At 44.2% G+C, this 18,462-nt stretch overlaps 1 protein-coding gene across 4 annotated transcripts in view; it reads left to right on the forward strand.

Annotated features, from left to right (window-relative positions):
* LOC115156999 (protocadherin-15) overlaps positions 1-18,462 on the forward strand; it is a 329,145-nt gene that overhangs the window by 171,850 nt on the left and 138,833 nt on the right. For all 4 annotated transcript variants that reach the window (XR_003868374.1, XM_029704842.1, XM_029704851.1 and 1 more), the window contains exons 13-15: positions 2,843-2,977; positions 12,060-12,209; positions 13,101-13,294. Coding sequence is in view for 3 of the 4 variants with exons in the window: in XM_029704842.1 (XP_029560702.1) it covers positions 2,843-2,977; positions 12,060-12,209; positions 13,101-13,294 (479 nt within the window). In the remaining variant the exon portion in view is untranslated. The remainder of the gene's footprint in view (positions 1-2,842; positions 2,978-12,059; positions 12,210-13,100; positions 13,295-18,462) is intronic.

The raw sequence follows: 18,462 nt of genomic DNA on the forward strand, positions 1-18,462 counted from the left end.
GCCAATAATGAACGATATCAGCAAAATGCCTGCAATAAGTGTTCGGTATGGTCGGTGTCGATAATGTTCGGTTTATCATCCCAGCTCTAGTACATTGATAACACAGATAATTGAGGGTAGCGCTGTTGTATAGTTATTATTACTGCAATATATACTGTATGTACATACACTACCAGTCATACGTTTGGACACACCTACTCATTCCAGGGTTTTTCTTTATTTTTACTATTCTCTACATTGTAGAATAATAGTGAAGACATCACAACTATGAAATAACACACATGGAATCATGTAGTAACCAAAAAAGTGTTAAACAAATCAAAATACATTTTATATTTGAGATTGTTCAAAGTAGCCACCCTTTGCCTTGATGACAGCTTTGCACACTCTTGGCATTCTCTCAACCATGAGGTATTCACCTGGAATGCATTTCAATTAACAGGTGTGCCTTGTTAAAAGTTATTTTGTGGAATTTCTTTCCGTCTTAATGTGTTTGAGCCAATCAGTAGTGTTGTGACATGGTAGGTGTGGTATACAGAAGTTAGCCCTATATGGTAAAATACCAAGTCCGTATTATGACAAGAACAGCTCAAATAAGCAAAGAGAAACAACAGTCCATAATTACTTTCAGACATGAAGGTCAGTCAATCCAGAAAATGTCAAGAACTTTTCAATTTTGTTCAAGTGCAGTCTCAAAAACCATCAAACGCTATGATGAAACTGGCTCTCATGAGGACCGCCACAGGAAAGGAAGACCCAGAGTTACCTCTGCTGCAGAGGATAAGTTCATTAGAGTTAACTGCACCTCAGATTGCAGCCCAAATAAAGGCTTCACAGAGTTCAAGTAACAGACACATCTCAACATCAACTGTTCGGAGGAGACTGCGTGAATCAGGTCGATTCACGCATGGTCGAATTGCTGCAAAGAAACCACTACTAAAGGACACCAGTAAGAAGAAGAGACTTGCTTGGGCCAAGAAACATGAGCAATGGACATTAGACCGGTGGAAATCTGTCCTTTGTTCTGATGAGTTCAAATTTGAGATTTTTGGTTCCAACCGCGTTGTCTTCGTGAGACACAGAGTAGGTGAACGGATGATCTCCGCATGTGTGGTTCCCACCGTGAAACATGGAGGAAGAGGTGTGATGGTGTAGGGGTGCTTTACTGGTGACACTGTCTGTGATTTATTTAGAATTTAAGGCACACTTGACCAGCATCGCTACCACATATTCTGCAGCCATCCCGTCTGGTTTGCGCTTAGTGGGACTATCATTTGTTTTTCAACAGGACAATAACCCAACACACCTCCAGGCTGTGTAAGGGCTATTTGACCAAAAAGGAGAGTGATGTGCAGCATCAGATTACCTGGCATCCACAATCACCCAACCTCAACCCATTTGAGATGGTTTGGGATGAGTTGGACTGCGGAGTGAAGGAAAAGCAGCCAACAAGTGCTCAGCATATATGGGAACTCCTTCAAGACTGTTGGAAAAGCATTCCAGGGGATGCTGGTTGAGAGAATGCCAAGAGTGTGCAAAGTTGTCATCAAGGCAAAGGCTGGCTACTTTGAAGAATCCAAAATATATTTGTTTAACACTTTTTTGGTTACTACATGATTCCATATGTGTTATTTCATCGTTTTGATGTCTTCGCTATGATTCTGCTATGTTGAAAATAGTAAAAAGAATGAAAAACCCTTGAATGAGTAGGTGTGCCAAACTTTTGACCGGTACTGTATATACTCCAGATATATGGCTCTGGTTGTGAGCATTCTGGGTTTAGTGGTCCCTACAGTCAGTGGAGTTGTTTCTCACATGCCCATCTGGAGCAGGCCCGTGTGACTTGGATTATTTTGGGGAAACCCCATGCTGATGGAAGCTGTGTCATCTCCCACTGAGCGGTGGTGATAGGAGGGGAGACCTGTACTAACACAGAGACGTTTGTTAAGTGTCTGGGGTGATTATTATTCAAATCACTTTTATTTGCAGCAGTTGAATTTATTTATGTCTCGCTCTGTCCGGCGTAACTTCGATATCCACTGAAAGCAGCGTCAACAATATCCACAGTGCTGAGGAGTGCATATTAGTAATGAAGGCAGTCAAGTCTGTCTGTTACCAGTTTAGTATTAAAAGGACTGGCTGTTTCTCAAATGGCAAGCTATTCACAATATAGTGCACTACTTTTGACCAGGGACCATAGGCATTCCCATTGGGCTCTGGTCAAATGTAGTGCACAATATATAGTGCTATTTCAGACATATACATTGTGTTATTGCAGGGGTGGGCGGAAGATGAGGCTGGACTCTTCATTTCTAGTCTGTGTTCGTACATGTACTGTGTTGCTCCGTGACACAAGGACTACAAAGCCCTGCAGAACTTCAAATGGATTAGGTAGAGATGTGGGGTTTAACATTGTGAAACATGTTTAGATTGGCACAACAGACCCCGCAACACAGCTATACAGATACTGTGGACAGATGGCGCATTGAAAACAAAAAATCCTTAGTATTCGTTGTAATGCATTCAGCAAATAAGATAAAGATATCAACATCAGTGTCATGGTAACACTGTGCTATGTACATAGAGCTGCATAATAATTGTAGATTTACATTGTCACTCAACACCACCATTGACAAACAGTTTTTTTCGTATTTCATGTACTTATTTGATAGTCAAAAGTATTTTTTTCCAACGGTTGTGTGTGTTTATCATGTGTTTCCTTCTTCTCTGAAACTTTGATTTGAAACTGACTGATGAGGTTTCATCACCTTGCTTTTATCAATCCAAATCCAGTCAGTCAGTTGTTTGTGGACTTGTGTCATTTCTTTTCCTTCCCTTGAAGACGAAAGATCCCATGCTGCAGATATCCTTGGACAACTACAACACAATCTTCACAGTGACACCTTCAGGGATTACGCGCTACCTGACACTGCTGAAGCCCGTGGACCGTGAAGAGCAGCACAGCTACACATTCACAGTAAGGCTGGCTTGACACCACCCCTCCTCTCTCTCCTCTCCTCTCTCTCCCTCCCTCTCTCTCTTTCTCTCAATTCAATTCAAGGGCTTTATTTGCATGGGCAACATATGTTAGCATTGCCAAAGCAAGTGAACTAGATAATAAACAAAAGTGAAATAAACAATAACAATTAACAGTAAACATTACACTCACAAAAGTTCCGAAAGAATGAAGACATTACAAATGTCATTATATGCAAATAGTTAATGTACAAAACGGAAAATAAATAAACATAAATATGGGTTGTATTTACAATGGTGTTTGTTCTTCACTGGTTGCCCTTTTCTTGTGGCAGGTCACAAATCTTGCTGCTTATTGTTTTGTCATGATTTGTTTGGGTCTAATTGTGTTGCCATCCTGGGGCTCTGTGGGGTCTGTTTGTGTTTGTGAACAGAGCCCCAGGACCAGCTTGCTTAGGGGATTCTTCTCCAGGTTTATCTCTCTGTAGGTGATGGCTTTGTTATGGAAGGTTTGGGAATCGCCTCCTTTTAGGTGGTTGTAGAATTTAACGGCTCTTTTCTAGATTTTGATAATTAGCGGGTATCGGCCTAATTCTGCTCTGCATGCATTATTTGGTGTTTTACGTTGTACACTGAGGATATTTTTGCAGACTTCTGCATGCAGAGTCTCAATTTGGTGTTTGTCCCATTTTGTGAATTCTTGGATGGTGAGCGGACCCCAGACCTCACAACCATAAAGGGCAATGGGTTCTATAACTGATTCAAGTATTTTTAGCCAGATCCTAATTGGTATGTCAAATGTTATGTTCCTTTTGATGGAATAGAAGGCCCTTCTTGCTTTGTCTCTCGTTCACAGCTTTGTGGAAGTTACCCGTGGCGCTGATGTTTAGGCCATGGTATGTATAGTTTGTGTGCTCTAGGGCAACGGTGTCTAGATGGAATTTGTATTTGTGGTCCTGGCGACTTTTTTGGAACATCGCTTTTTTGGTCTTACTGAGATTTACTGTCAGGGCCGAGGTCTGACAGAATCTGTGCAGAAGATGTAGGTGCTGCTGTAGGCCTTCCTTGGTTGGTGACAGAAGCACCAGATCATCAGCAATCTGACATTTGAATTCAGATTCTAGTAGGGTGAGGCCGGGTGCTGCAGACTGTTCTAGTGCCCTCGCCAATTCGTTGAAGAGGGTGGGGCTTAAACTGCATCCCCTTATCACGCCCCGGCCCTGTGGGAAGAAATGTGTGTTTCCAAATTTTCACCGCACACTTGTGTACATGGATTCCATAATGTCGTATGTTTTTTCCCCAACACCACTTTCCATCAATTTGTATAGAGAGCCTCATGCCAAATTGAGTCAAAGGATTTTTTGAAATCAACAAAGCATGAGAAGACTTTGCCTTTGTTTTGTTTGTTGTCAATTATCGTGTGCAGGGTGAATATGTGGCCTGTTGTACAATAATTTGGTAAAAAGCCAATTTGACATTTGCTCAGTACATTGTTTTCAATTAAAAAATGTACGAGTCTGCTGTTAATGCAGAGGATTTTCCCAAGTTTGCTGTTGACGCATATCCCACGGTAGTTATTGAGGTCAAATTTGTCTCGACTTTTGTGGATTGGGGTGATCAGTCCTTGGTTCCAAATATTGGGGAAGATGCCAGAGCTAAGGATGACGTTACAGAGTTTAAGTATAGCCAATTGGAATTTGTTGTCTGTATATTTTATAATTTCATTGAGGATACCATCAACATCACAGGCCTTTTTGGGTTTGTTACGTATGCCTCTTGGAGGAGGGAACGCAACACCCTGCTACAACTCAACTCCACGTGAAGTAAAAAAGGTATTTGATCGTAGGTGCGGGGGAAGGACGACAGAGGCAGAGAAAATTACAGTTTACTGGGAATTTATTTCCTTAAAAACTGTTGAGGCCAGGGGGCAGGATCTTATCCCGGTATTGGGATTCATTGTCATGTGACCATGGCGGGGAATTCAAAACTGCAAGAGTAATCATTTCAAATAATCAAATAATCAACTATTTTCCTCCATTTGAAAGATATATCTCCTAAATCTAACCACGCTGTCCGATTTTCAGAGGCTTTACGGAGAATGCATAAAGTTAGGTTATGTGAGGAGAGTACATTGACAATAGCTGCGTGTAATGTTTAGCCAATTCAAAGAAGGGCATCAACAGACAGAAAACTAGCTAGAATTATGCACTTACCTTTGACAATCTGCATCAGATGACACTCATAGGACATTATGTTAGACAATACATGCATTTTTAGTTCCATCAAGTTCATATTTATATCCAAAAACAGCATTTACAGTCACGGTGAAATTCAGAATTTTTTTCGGCTCGAATGCTCCCAGTGAATCCAGCATTACAAATCACGGAATTACTATTCGAAAACATTGGTAAATTATAATATTGTCATTCAAAGAATAATATATTATCATCTCGTAATTGCTACCGAATGGCCAGATCTCAAAATAACTTTACTGGGAAATCACATTTTGCTATAAACTGGGTACTATGCTAACAACATAAGCTAAGCTATAAGCTAAGCTAAGCTATACCGTTAGCATTAGCATCATCTAATATCGATAATAACATTCTAAATATCCCCTTACCTTTGATTATCTCCATCAGAAGGCGCTGCCAGCGATCCCAGGTCCAGAACAAATGTGGTTTCTTTTGATAAAGTTCATAATTTATGTCCAAATAGTTAGCGTTCAGTAGGCTCCCACAAAATGAGGTGGGCAGTGTAAAGTCACGCCGAAAAGCTAAAAAAAACCTAGTAAATAATCTATTTATGTTTGTTCAAACATGTCAAACGTTGTTTAGCATTAATCTTTTGGTCCATTTTTAACGTGAAACATCAGTAAACATCAGTAATATTTTCACACAACCTATCAAGTGTCTAGAATAAACGATTATGACAAAGACACTCTTCTCAGATTCATGCGCAGGCGCAAAAAATGAGGTGATGACGTGTCAACTTGTAAGCATTCTAATTCGGTCTGTATTCATGACAGATGCTTCCAACAACTTTCTAAAGATCGTTGACATCTAGTGGAAGCAGTAGGAGTTGCGAACTGAATCCTTTCTCACTGTGGTATCTTTAAAACAATGACACTAAATAGTACAGTCACAAAATTCTCATTTTTTTAAATCTATTTTTCACAGGTTTTTGCCTGCAATATGAGTTTTGTTATACTTACAGACACCATTCAAACTGTTTTAGAAAATTCAGAGTGTTTTCTATCCGAATGTGTTAATAATATGCATATCCTAGCTTCTGAGTTGGTGTAGGAGGCAGTTAAAAATGGGCACATATTTTTTTCAAAATTCTCAATACTGCCCCCGTGGCCCGTAGAGGTTAACATGGTAATGTGGGGAAAAGGGGCTGGACGGAACCAAAAAAGGTTAGAGCCCCCTCTCCTACCTTACCTAATCTTTTAACACCTCCTGGTGCGCTAACCAAAATACAGGGGGTGGTCTGCCCAGGTCTTACCTAGTGTGCATAGACAGAGTAAATACTACGGGTTATGTATGTTCGCAGGCCTCTTGCCTAAACACTCCCAAGGTGCGTTCCCCTTCCCCCCCGGGAACAAATAAAACAGAATAATTACTAACTTAAAGGGAACAATTTCAATAATCAAAAACACTAAGTCCTATTGGAATACACATACCTCAGGAGTAGCGGCTACAAAATACGTTCAACAAAAACGTTCATGGGCTAACAACCAACACAGGACATCAAAGAAGCTCTCCCCTCCTGATAAAGGAACACTGGCTTTTATCCAGCTGTAGAACGAGTTGGTAATTGAAGACAGCTGTTTCCCCTGACGAAAGGGAGGGTTCAGAGCTCCAATCATCGTGGGGGCCAACCAATCAGCTGCTTGAGGAATCCAGGATTCCATTTCCTGAAATACACACACACAAACCCACAACACAGAAACTGGGGAACATAACACGCCCATCCCAAAACCTGCAAACTCCCAGTTTGCAATAACAAAAACCAACACGCATCCCCAGTTACTAAACTCGTGATAGAGCATCGGACCTCACGTTCACCGAACCCTTCACATAGTGAATCTGTATATTGTATCCATGTACAATCAGAGCCCACCACATATGGCGGCAGTTCTGATTGTACATTTGCCTAAGAAACACCAAAGGATTATGGTCTGTGAAGACCAGTACAGGCAAGGCATTGGAGCCCACATATAGCTCAACAAACTGTAAGGCTAGCAATAAAGCCAGCGTCTCTTGTTCAATGGTGGAGTACCTTGACTGACACGAGTTGAACTTACGGGAGAAGAAACTGACGGGTCGATCCACTCCCTCTTCATCTTCCTACAAGAGAACCGCACCCACCTCCACTATACTAGCATCTACCTCCAACTTAAAAGGTTAGTCAAAGTTGGGGACGGCAAGCACTGGGGCACTACAAAGCAGCACTTTGGTGGACTCAAAAGCATAGTTACATTCCTGGGACCACTTAAATGGTACTTTGGGACTGAGCAGAGATGTCAGGGGAGCTACTACTGTCGAATAATTCTTACAGAATGTACCATAGTACCCTACCATCCCCAGGAATCTGCGCAACTGGCGGCGAGACGTGGGAGCAGGAAAAGCAACAATTGCTTCCACTTTGCCAGTTATTGGGTGCATTTATTTTGTCCTGTAGTTCATTCAAAGTAATTGGATAATCCAGAGGGTAGTCTTTAATAGTTGATTCTAAGATTTGATAGTCTTTAATAGTTGATTCTAAGATTTGAATTATATCCCTCTATCTGTATCTCTCTTTCTCTCTCTCTCCCTCGATCTCGCTCTCTTTATCCCTTTATCCCTATTCCCCCCCCCCCCCCCACCATCACGTTAGCCCCTGTTACACAACACAGCACATCAGTAATTGGAATCCACAGTCACACTTGTCCCCTGATACGATATTCTAGAATGGCAGTAGTTCCACTATTACTGTACCATTAAACATAGACGCTATTACAGTATATCAGCAAGGTTTCTTTCTTTGCTTCTTGAAATGCTGTAGGCCCTCCTTGGTTGGGGACAGAAGCAACAGATCATCAGAAAACATCTGTCACTCCCTCCCTCTCTTTCCCTCTCTTTCTTTCTTTCTTTCTTTCTTTCTTTCTTTCTTTCTTTCTTTCTTTCTTTCTTTCTTTCTGTCTTTCTTTCTTTCTTTCTCCCTCTTTCCATTTATTTTTTCTTTCGTGCTTTCTTTCTTTCTTTCTCTCTATATTTGATATCTCCCTCTTTCTCTTTCTTCTCTCTCTCCCTCTCTTTCTCTCTCTCTCTCTCTCTCCCTCTCTCTCTCTCTCTTTCCCTTTCTTTCTCTCTCTCCCTCTTTCTCTCCCTCGCTCTCTTTCCCTCTCTGTCCCTTTCTCGCTCTGTCCCTCTCTTTCTCTCTCTCTCTCTCGCTCCCTTTATCCCTCTCTCTCTCTCTCTCTCTCTCTCTCTGTCTCTCGTTCCCTCTCTCGCTCGCTCCCTTTATCCCTATTCTCTCCCTCTTCTTCACCCCCCACCATCACGTTCGCCCCTATCACACAACACAGCACATCAGTAACTGGAATCCACAGTCACACTTGTCCCATGATACCATATTCTAGAATGGCAGTAGTTCCACTAGTACTGTACCATTAAACATAGACGCTATTACAGTATATCAGCAAGGATTTCTAGTGAGTAGTTTTCCAATGTTCTTGAAATCCCTTGACAGTTTGTTCATCCTCAATGTCCTATTTGTTACATTTCTGTCACATTGTTTCCTCGGCGAACGGCATGCTGGGTTTTGTTGTTGTTTTGTTGTATAATGTTGGAGTGCATTACACTGTCATTCCCTTTACGGCCATTGGGATAGAACAATGGTGTTTGTCGACAATAATGATCTGTTGTTGCTCACACAAAAGTCTTACGCTTTTCTCCGTCCAGCTAGCCGTTAGCACAGGGCCTGTACTTCATTTAGTGTGTGTGTGTGTGTGTGTGTGTGTGTGTGCGTGTGTGTGTGTGCGCCTGCCTGCCTGCCTGCCTGCCTGCCTGCCTGCCTGGCACCCTGCCTGCCTGCCTGTGCGTGCCGTGCCGTGCATGATTCACCATGTGTGTATTTATATGTGTTTCTATGGTGTGTCTGCAGCAATTTGTAAGTAAAAAGTGAGAAGGGTTTGTGGATTTGATTGTCGAGATTAGACAAAGCAATCAGTGTAAAAGCACTTATTGAAAAATGTAATTGTGGCAAAAGATAGATGGTGAATCCTAAATGTAATGTGATGCAGTAGCCTCTCTCATTATGTATTTTTGCATTCCCCTGAGCCAGCACCTACAAAATGGAAATGATGAAACCATGAATCACCAACTACTGAGCTTTCATTCAACAGTAATACTCTCTGCTGCTGGCTAGTGCACTGTGTCCAGCTGTAAGACCATGATAAAGCACAGCAGAATTCACAACAGCACAGCTCAGAACAGCACAGCTCAGAACAGCACATCTCAGAACAGCACATCTCAGAACAGCACATCTCAGAACAGCACATCTCAGAACAGCACATCTCAGAACAGCACATCTCAGAACAGCACAGCTCAGAACAGCTCAGAACAGAACAGCACAGCTCAGAACAGCACAGCACAGCTCAGAACAGCACAGCACAGCTCAGAACAGCACAGCTCAGAACAGCACAGCTCAGAACAGCACAGCTCAGAACAGCAAAACTCAGAACAGCACATCTCAGATCAACACAGAACAGCTCAGAACAGCACAGCTCAGAACAGCACAGCTCAGAACAGCACAGCTCAGAACAGCACAGTTCAGAAAATCCCAGTTCAGCACAGCTCAGAACAGCACAGCTCAGAAAATCCCAGTTCAGAACAGCCCAGTTCAGAACAGCATACTGCTATCCTCAGTCCTGTTCCTCCATATGTTTGTTGATGTATTCTTCACTCAGCTATAACTGCCACTGGGTTATTCGCTGTTCCCTCTAGATCAGATGTACCGTTTATTTCAAGAAATGTCACCTAACAGGTGTATCACTCAGTCTAAGAACCGTCGTCTTGTCAGGCTTTGAAATTGCCAAGTGCCATGTCATCTGAAACCAGAATTGGAATTTTTCCAATAAGAACTTCTTACAGTTCCATTTATCTTGCCCACCTCACCACATCTTTGTTTTAGAATTCAGAGACCTTATCTTTTAACAGAGTCTGTAAAGGCAATGTCTTATTGATGGACTTTGCCAGTCTGGCTATATTCCGATGTAGGTCTTTCAAATAACTTTTTAGGTTTGGATGTCTGTTTGCGATTCAAGGGCCGTATAGCAGATGGGCTCTGTGAAACTCACTCGTCAGCCTGAAGTATCTGTACTTGCGCTGCCGAATAGCTAGCTTTTCAGTGTGCTGACTGGGCAAGATGCTTCAGAAGGACAGTCACCTGTGTTAGCAAGGCAGAGGTCCTTCATTCCAGCATTGGTATGAGCCAAGTCAGGAGGAAGTGGTACTCGCTAAGCAAGCAGTGCTACGTTTCCCTCCAATAAACATCAGAATGTGAAATAATGCCTGGTGCCAAAAGATCCAGACAACATCAGACTTCTCTGAATGTAAACGTTGGTGTGCGGCTCCCTCCAGCCCTAACTCTGGGGTGCACAGGGCAGTGGAATTAGCATTCCCGAGCACTCGGCCGCCATGTCCTGGCAGTAACAGATTGATTAAAACACTGAGACCAAGCTCGCTTGTCTGGGAAGGATTCTGAGAGCCGTTCCACCCGTGCTGTTAAATTATGGATCCGTCGTGCATACGAACGATACCCAGTCAGTCAGCACCTCAATATGTGTTTCCCCTCTCCAGCATTACCGTGGAGAAATCCATGAGGATGTGTCTCTCACTGTTTTGTGTTCCAATACATATTCGGTCGAAGTATGTCTATTTGAGTTCATTCAGTTGGCTCTGTGGCCACTGAATGTGTTATTCCACCCACTCTGCAAGACACTCTTCCTGCCAGTCAAATTACATCTACAACAACCGCTACCCACCTAATGATGTCAAATGATCATCTCCTCTACCTCTATGTCTTGCCTAGAGGCTTTGTGCTGTGTTATGAAGTTGTGAGCTAGTAGAGGTTTTTATAATGTTAGCTCCTCTGAGTGGCGCAGTGCATCGCACCGGAAACTCAGAGAAGGAAACAACATTTGGACGTTTTCTCTTCCCACCACCACATCCTGCTGGAGCAGTGGAGGAGCCCGCAGCGCTATCCTGTCAAGACTTTGAAGTGTGGTGTTGCTAAGTACTATGAACATAAAGAAACACTGAAAAGATGTTTCTCGATTCTGGTTTTCGCTAGCACTCATCGCTGTGTTTACCTGTGGGCTTTTTTAGATGCTTCTGTCGTCGTATTTTGGCGGGGAAAGAGGTACAACTCTAAAAGTTAATGGGGAGAGCTTTGAACACGGATGATATTTTATTTCCTGCTCAACTGAGGATCAAGGTGCTTTTCTCGCTGTTTGACACTTGTTACATGCTCTTTTGTTTTTGAAGTTGCTGTTACTCTCGGTTAGTTTGTGTGAGCGGTTGTGTTCTATGTGGAAGTTGACAGTCAGATACAACTTCACACACACACACACACACACACACACACACTTTATCTAATGAGAAAAACAATAATGGTGTGCAATCACAATTGGAGTTATAAGAGTGTTGTAGTCTTTGTTACTGTACGTTGTTGTTAAGACAATAGGTTTTGTTTAGTCATTGTGATGAATTAATATCTGTAAAGCCGGTGTAAACAGCTTTCAATAAGGGTATTGCTCTCGATCTTTCATCTTTGACCACTGGTCACCACCCTTATCTTCCTGTTCTGTCCTGTGACTGTCAGGGACTGTCCCATTGGTTTCTGCCTTGACAGAACATGTCAGGGATATATAGGTTGTTCTCTACTGCATACATGTGTGTCCTGAATGAGCACTGATTCAATCATTCATAAATGTTCTCAACAGGCTGTTCATATAGCTCATTCCTCAATGGTTTTCTCTGAGGTTTTTGATCATTTCTCTCGCTCTCTCGCTCTCTCACTTCTCTTCTCTATAGATGGTGGCTTCTGATGGAGTTCAGGAGAGTACTCCAGTGACCATTAATATCACAGTGATCGATGCCAACGACAACACACCGACCTTCCCCAACACCTCCTACAGTGTCAATGTTTACACAGATATGCAGCCTGGGGAAACAATATTACAGGTAATCAATATGCTATACTCACTCGCTGTTTTCCCAAACCATCCACTTACTTAGAGTAATAGCATTAGTAAACCTGGAGTTATTGTGGTAGCAGACTGTTTGGTTCAGCTCTCAGCAAGCTGCTGCCATAGGCTGTTCCCCTCTGGGTGTTGGGAGGATTGTGTGTCATTTGTTAGAACCCCTGTTTTGCAGTCAGAGCATGAGCCCAGTCCAGTCAGTCACTCTGATACTTAAAGGAAACAAAAGACTGCCAGAAAAGGTCAAATTTAGGCAGTTTAATCTCTGTTTTCCCATTGGAAGACTTCCTCTCATAGCAAGCCGGTAGGCTTCAGGAGCACGTTAATAATGGCAGTTATGAGTTAACTCTTTGTCGGTTGAATGACTGTTGATGAGGTGCTTGTGATTGCATTGTCTCATTAGTCATTCATCTTTGAGTTACAGTATGTAAAGTCTCAGAATGGCGTATGGGGAAAATAACACTATACATCCTCTCAGTTACACACTGTAGCGTTTTGCTACGTAAACACATTATTGTTTAGAGATTTCTATCAAAGTGTGTCCTCTTTTCTACACGTTGAATATGAAGTATGTTATAATTGGATTATGCGAAGGTTAAAAGGTATTTCTGCGTTTGATTATGATATCAGTTTCTACTTATTTCAAATTCACTGACTGTATTTGCCATAAATGTTTAATAATCCCCCAACGCAAGATATTTAATTATGCATTTGATATGTGTAGAATATATCAGCGAGGAATCAAACATTTCCATGTTCCTTGAAATGTAGGGAAAATATTGGGATAGATGGCCTTCCCCTAGTAAAGTCCCTGGGCTTAGGACACCAGAGGACACTGTTGAGTGAGAGACTTCCTCTCTTGTCTCCCTTTTAGCTGACGGCTCTGGATGCTGACGGGGGTCCCAATGGGCTTGTGACCTACAAGATCCTGGCGGGGGATCAAGGACACTTCATCATAAATAACCGCTCAGGAGTGATCACCGTGGTGCCTGGAGTCTCCCTAGCCGTGGGACGCTCCTACACGCTGACCGTGAAGGCTGTGGATAACGGTCCGGGGTCCCAGAGGAGGTGAGGCTAATAGGGAGCCCCAGGGATCCCCGAGGGGTGGGAGGCTGGAGGGGAGGATGGGTAGGGCTGGGGGGTGGGGAGCCCCGAGGGGTGGGAGGCTGGAGGGGAGGATGGGTAGGGCTGGGGGGTGGGGAGCCCCGAGGGGTGGGAGGCTGGAGGGGAGGATGGGTAGAGCTGGCGGTGGGAAGCCCCGAGGGGTGGGAGGCTGGAGGGGAGGATGGGTAGGGCTGGGGGGGTGGGGAGCCCCGAGGGGTGAGAGGCTGGAGGGGAGGATGGGTAGGGCTGGCGGTGGGAAGCCCCGAGGGGTGGGAGGCTGGAGGGGAGGATGGGTAGGGCTGGCGGTGGGAAGCCCCGAGGGGTGAGAGGCTGGAGGGGAGGATGGGTAGGGCTGGGGGGTGGGGAGTCCCGAGGGGTGGGAGACTGGAGGGGAGGATGGGTAGGGCTGGGGGGTGGGGAGCCCCGAGGGGTGGGAGGCTGGAGGGGAGGATGGGTAGGGCTGGGGGGTGGGGAGCCCCGAGGGGTGGGAGGCTGGAGGGGAGGATGGGTAGGGCTGGGGGGTGGGGAGCCCCGAGGGGTGGGAGGCTGGAGGGGAGGATGAGTAGAGCTGGGGGTTGGGGAGCCCCGAGGGGTGGGAGGCTGGAGGGGAGGATGGGTAGAGCTGGCGGTGGGAAGCCCCGAGGGGTGGGAGGCTGGAGGGGAGGATGGGTAGGGCTGGGGGGTGGGGAGCCCCGAGGGGTGAGAGGCTGGAGGGGAGGATGGGTAGGGCTGGCGGTGGGAAGCCCCGAGGGGTGGGAGGCTGGAGGGGAGGATGGGTAGGGCTGGGGGGTGGGGAGCCCCGGGGAGCCCCGAGGGGTGAGAGGCTGGAGGGGAGGATGGGTAGGGCTGGCGGTGGGAAGCCCCGAGGGGTGAGAGGCTGGAGGGGAGGATGGGTAGAGCTGGGGTGTGGGGAGACCGAGCAGGGGAGCTTGAGGATGGAAAGGCGGAGTAGGGAGGTGGAGGCTGGGAACTGGCGTGGCCAGTAAAGGCTGAGAGCCGCAGAGTACAAGTCACTTTCCATTCCGTCTGCAGCAGTCACAGACTCGCTTCCTTTCTTTCTCTTTCTGCTCTTTCTCTCCCCCCTCTCTCTCTCTTGTTCTGTCTGTCTATTCCTCTCTCTCTCTCTCTCTCTCTCTGTCTCTCTCTGTCTCTCTCTCTGTCTCTCTCTCTGTCTCTCTCTCTGTCTCTCTCTGTCTTTCTCTGTCTCTGTCTGTCTCTGTCTCTGTGTGTTAAATCTATAGTGTTCTGCAGGGTAACACATTATGCTAGGGAAATATCCCTGGAACAATGTGCCGGTAAATGTTACTCGCAGGACTGGCCCATCTGGCACCCAAAGCGGAAACTAGAGACTTTTCATAATGATTTGCAATGCCTACCCTCCAACTCAATTCAATCTGTGTTGCCTTTCTGCCCTCTGTAAAGCTTGGTGGCCACAGGATCAATATAGCTCAACAGGCTGAAATAGAAAGAGAAATGTAGTGAATTTGGCAGTGACTACTGGCTCAGTTCTATCTGAAGAGGAAAACGTTAGGGTCTCTTTGGCAGCAGTTTTGGGAATTTCGTCTTTCATCGAACATGCCAGGTAAATGTTTTGCCGCACAAAGATCCTTGTAAGCCTTTGTTTTGAGTCAAGGACAAACACGCAAGATAAGACTGATGATTAGGGGTGTGAATACGTATCCAACGACTGGGAACCATGTAATAATCTGGGGCCTCGTTTATCAATCATGCGTAGGCACAAATCGGTGTGTAAACCATGTGTGGGATCATTTCCACGCTAAGTGTGATATTTATCTGTATGAACGTTGGCTTCAGAGTGTACGTACATTTACGCACAGCCATGACCATGAGTACGCACAGCGCCAAGCGGTGGAATAAGGGAACTGCTTGTCAAGCGTAGAATAGAGAAAATATATGTTGAAATTGTGAGAGTAATAATTCAAGCATTTTTAGATTTCATTGTATTTCCATTGTGAATTCATGCAACATATCTTGACAGGCATATACCTTTATCACATCAGTAAATATGTTATGAGAATAATCCATACAAAGTACAGTAATTTGTTAAATTAGATGCACGTATGAAATTGAAACCATTGTTGGAATACTATAAAAGACTGAGATAATGGGAAAGAGAGATCTTGCTCTGATGGAAGATTTGGCACACGCTGCATTTCGCAGAGAGCACATTTTTAGAGACAGGTGAGATTTTTTGTTGTTGCATAAATTACAGATTGGCCGTTCAGATATTGTTTCCCAAAACTAATTTTATAGAATATTTGGAAGGATTTAAGACCTACTTTAAAAAGGCAAACACATGCCATTCCGGTGCACATCCAAGTGCTATCCACCCTTGGGTTTTTGGCAACGGGCACTTTTCAGCGGGAGCCTGCTGATCGGCATCTCACAGCCCTCGATGAGCCAATGTTTCGAATGCAATCATCAGCAAAACAAACTAACATATAACATTTTGCTATTTTGTTATTTGCCTGATGACTACTGCATGCTTTGTTGACTATTCCATTTCTTGTTTACCCAACCATGGGACAGAATACGTTTGTTCCCACACTCGGGACTCTGACTCTCTATTGGTTACACAGACTCTTGGCCTCCCATTTTATTCTAACCACCTCTCGCCGGCTTTGTATTCATGTTACTTGATGAAATTGCTGTACAATATGATATTGTTGCCATCTAATGCACATTCAGATGTCATAAATCAACACTGCAGAGCTCTCCCTGTCCTCTGCCATGCCTTGATTCTATTACTGCTGATGATATCTGGAAATGTGCATGTACACCCTGGCCCATCTACTATTGTTATCACCAATTCTGACTTGTGCTCTGATATCTGCTTCACTGATATCTGCTTTCGTAAAAGCCTGGGTTTTCTGCACGCTAGAAGCTTATTACATAAAATGGATCAATTGAAAGTGTGGGTTCACAGCTCCAATCCAGATGTGTTGGTCATTACTGAGATGTGGTTAAGGAAGAGGGTTTTGAATACTGATGTTAACCTTTCTGGTTATAACCTTTTTCGGGCAAGACAGATCTTCCAAAGGTGGGGGAGTGGCAATCTTTACCAAGGATCACCTTCAGTGCTCGGTTGTTTCCACCAAGTCTGTCCAAGAAACAATTTGATTTGCTGCTTTTAAGCATTAAACTTTGTTGACTGTTGCTGGGTGCTATCGTCCTCCATCAGCACCGGCCTGTATCCTACCTGGCCTAAGTTCTCTCCTGGCCCCTTACACTAAGTCTGAATTCCTTACACTAAGTCTGAATTTGTCCTGCTTGGTGACATAAACTGAGACATTTTATTTTATTTTGTATTTATTTACCTGTTATTTTACCAGGTAAGTTGACTGAGAACACGTTCTCATTTGCAGCAACGACCTGGGGAATAGTTACAGGGGAGAGGAGGGGGATGAATGAGCCAATTGTAAACTGGGGATTATTAGGTGACCATGATGGTTTGAGAGCCAGATTGGGAATTTAGCCAGGACACTGGGGTTAACACCCCTACTCTTACAATAAGTGACATGGGATCTTTAATGACCTCAGAGAGTCAGGACACCCGTTTAACGTCCCATCCAAAAGACGTGACCACGTCCTAAAGCAATGGGACTCCCTAAATCTATTGGGAGTATGGCTAGACAGTACACTGTCCTTCTCTCAGCACATATCAAACCTGCAGGCTAAAGTTAAATCTAGACTTGGTTTCCCCTATCGTAATCGCTCCTCTTTCACCCCAGCTGCCAAACCCTGATTCAGATGACCTTCCTACCCATGCTAGATTACGGAGATGTAATTTACAGATTGGCAGGTAAGAGTGCTCTCGAGCGGATACATGTTCTTTACCATTCGGCCATGAGATTTTCCACCAATGCTCCTTATAGGACACATCACTGCACTTTATACTCCTCTGTAAACTGGTAATCTCTGTATACACGTCGCAAGACCCACTTGTTGATGCTTATTTATAAAACCCTCTTAGGCCTCACTCCCTGTCACGACTTCCGCCGAAGTCGGTCCCTCTCCTTGTTCGGGCGGCGTTCGGTGGTCGACGTCACCAGTCTTCTAGCCATCGCCGATCCACTTTTCATTTTCCATTTGTTTTGTTTTTGTTTTCGACACACCTGGTTTCTATTCCCCATTATTATTTAACCCTCTGTTTCCAACTTGTTAGTGTGCATGTTTATTGATTTTTCATGTCGGTACTTGTCGGCTGGTTATGTTTGCCGGGTTATTTATTTACCCCCGTTATTTTCGAGTGACCGGTATTTCTCCGCACCTTGAGTATTGTCTGTATACTGGTGCTGTCGTGGAATTAAATACCTTGTACACTCATTTCTGCTCTCCTGCGCCTGATTCACTGCACCAGTTACCCACCGCCTGACACTCCCTCCTATCTGAGATATTAACTGCAGCCCTCATCCTCCACATACAACACCCGTTCTGCCAGTCACATTCTGTTAAAGGTCCCCAAAGCACACACATCCCTGGGTCGTTCGTCTTTTCAGTTCGCTGCAGCTAGTTTTTTTATTCCAATTTTTATTTTACCTTTATTTAACTAGGCAAGTCAGTTATGAACAGATTCTTATTTACAATGACGGCATACCAAAAGGAAAAAGGCCTCCTGCGGGAACGGGGGCCTGGGATTAAAAATAAAATAAAAATATAGGACAAAACACACATCAAGACAAGAGACACAACATGACAACATCATGGTAGCAGGACAACATGGTAGCAGCCCAAAACATGGTACAAACAGTATTGGGCACAGACAACAGCACAAAGGGCAAGAAGGTAGAGACAACAATACATCATGGGTTGCGACTTTGTATTTCATGGTATGGCGTTGTGTATTCTCCACGGGCTTTACTGGGTGATTTTGGCCATATATGGTTATTTGGGGGTGTTTTCAAATGCAAAATAGCCAAAGTTGTGCACGAGCACTGAGGCTGAGAACAATAGGTATTTATCAATGGTTATCTCCTACTTGTGTGCGTTTGACGCTCGTATGATTGTTTGATAAATCACTACTTATATTTACAGGGTTCTGTTTGGAGCATGTCCAGGATCAAAACCGTTTGATTCATGTTTCCAGTGGCTTTATGAATAAAGCAGCCATG

This window comes from Salmo trutta, chromosome 2 (assembly GCF_901001165.1).
Source record: "Salmo trutta chromosome 2, fSalTru1.1, whole genome shotgun sequence".
Lineage (NCBI taxonomy): Eukaryota > Metazoa > Chordata > Actinopteri > Salmoniformes > Salmonidae > Salmo > Salmo trutta.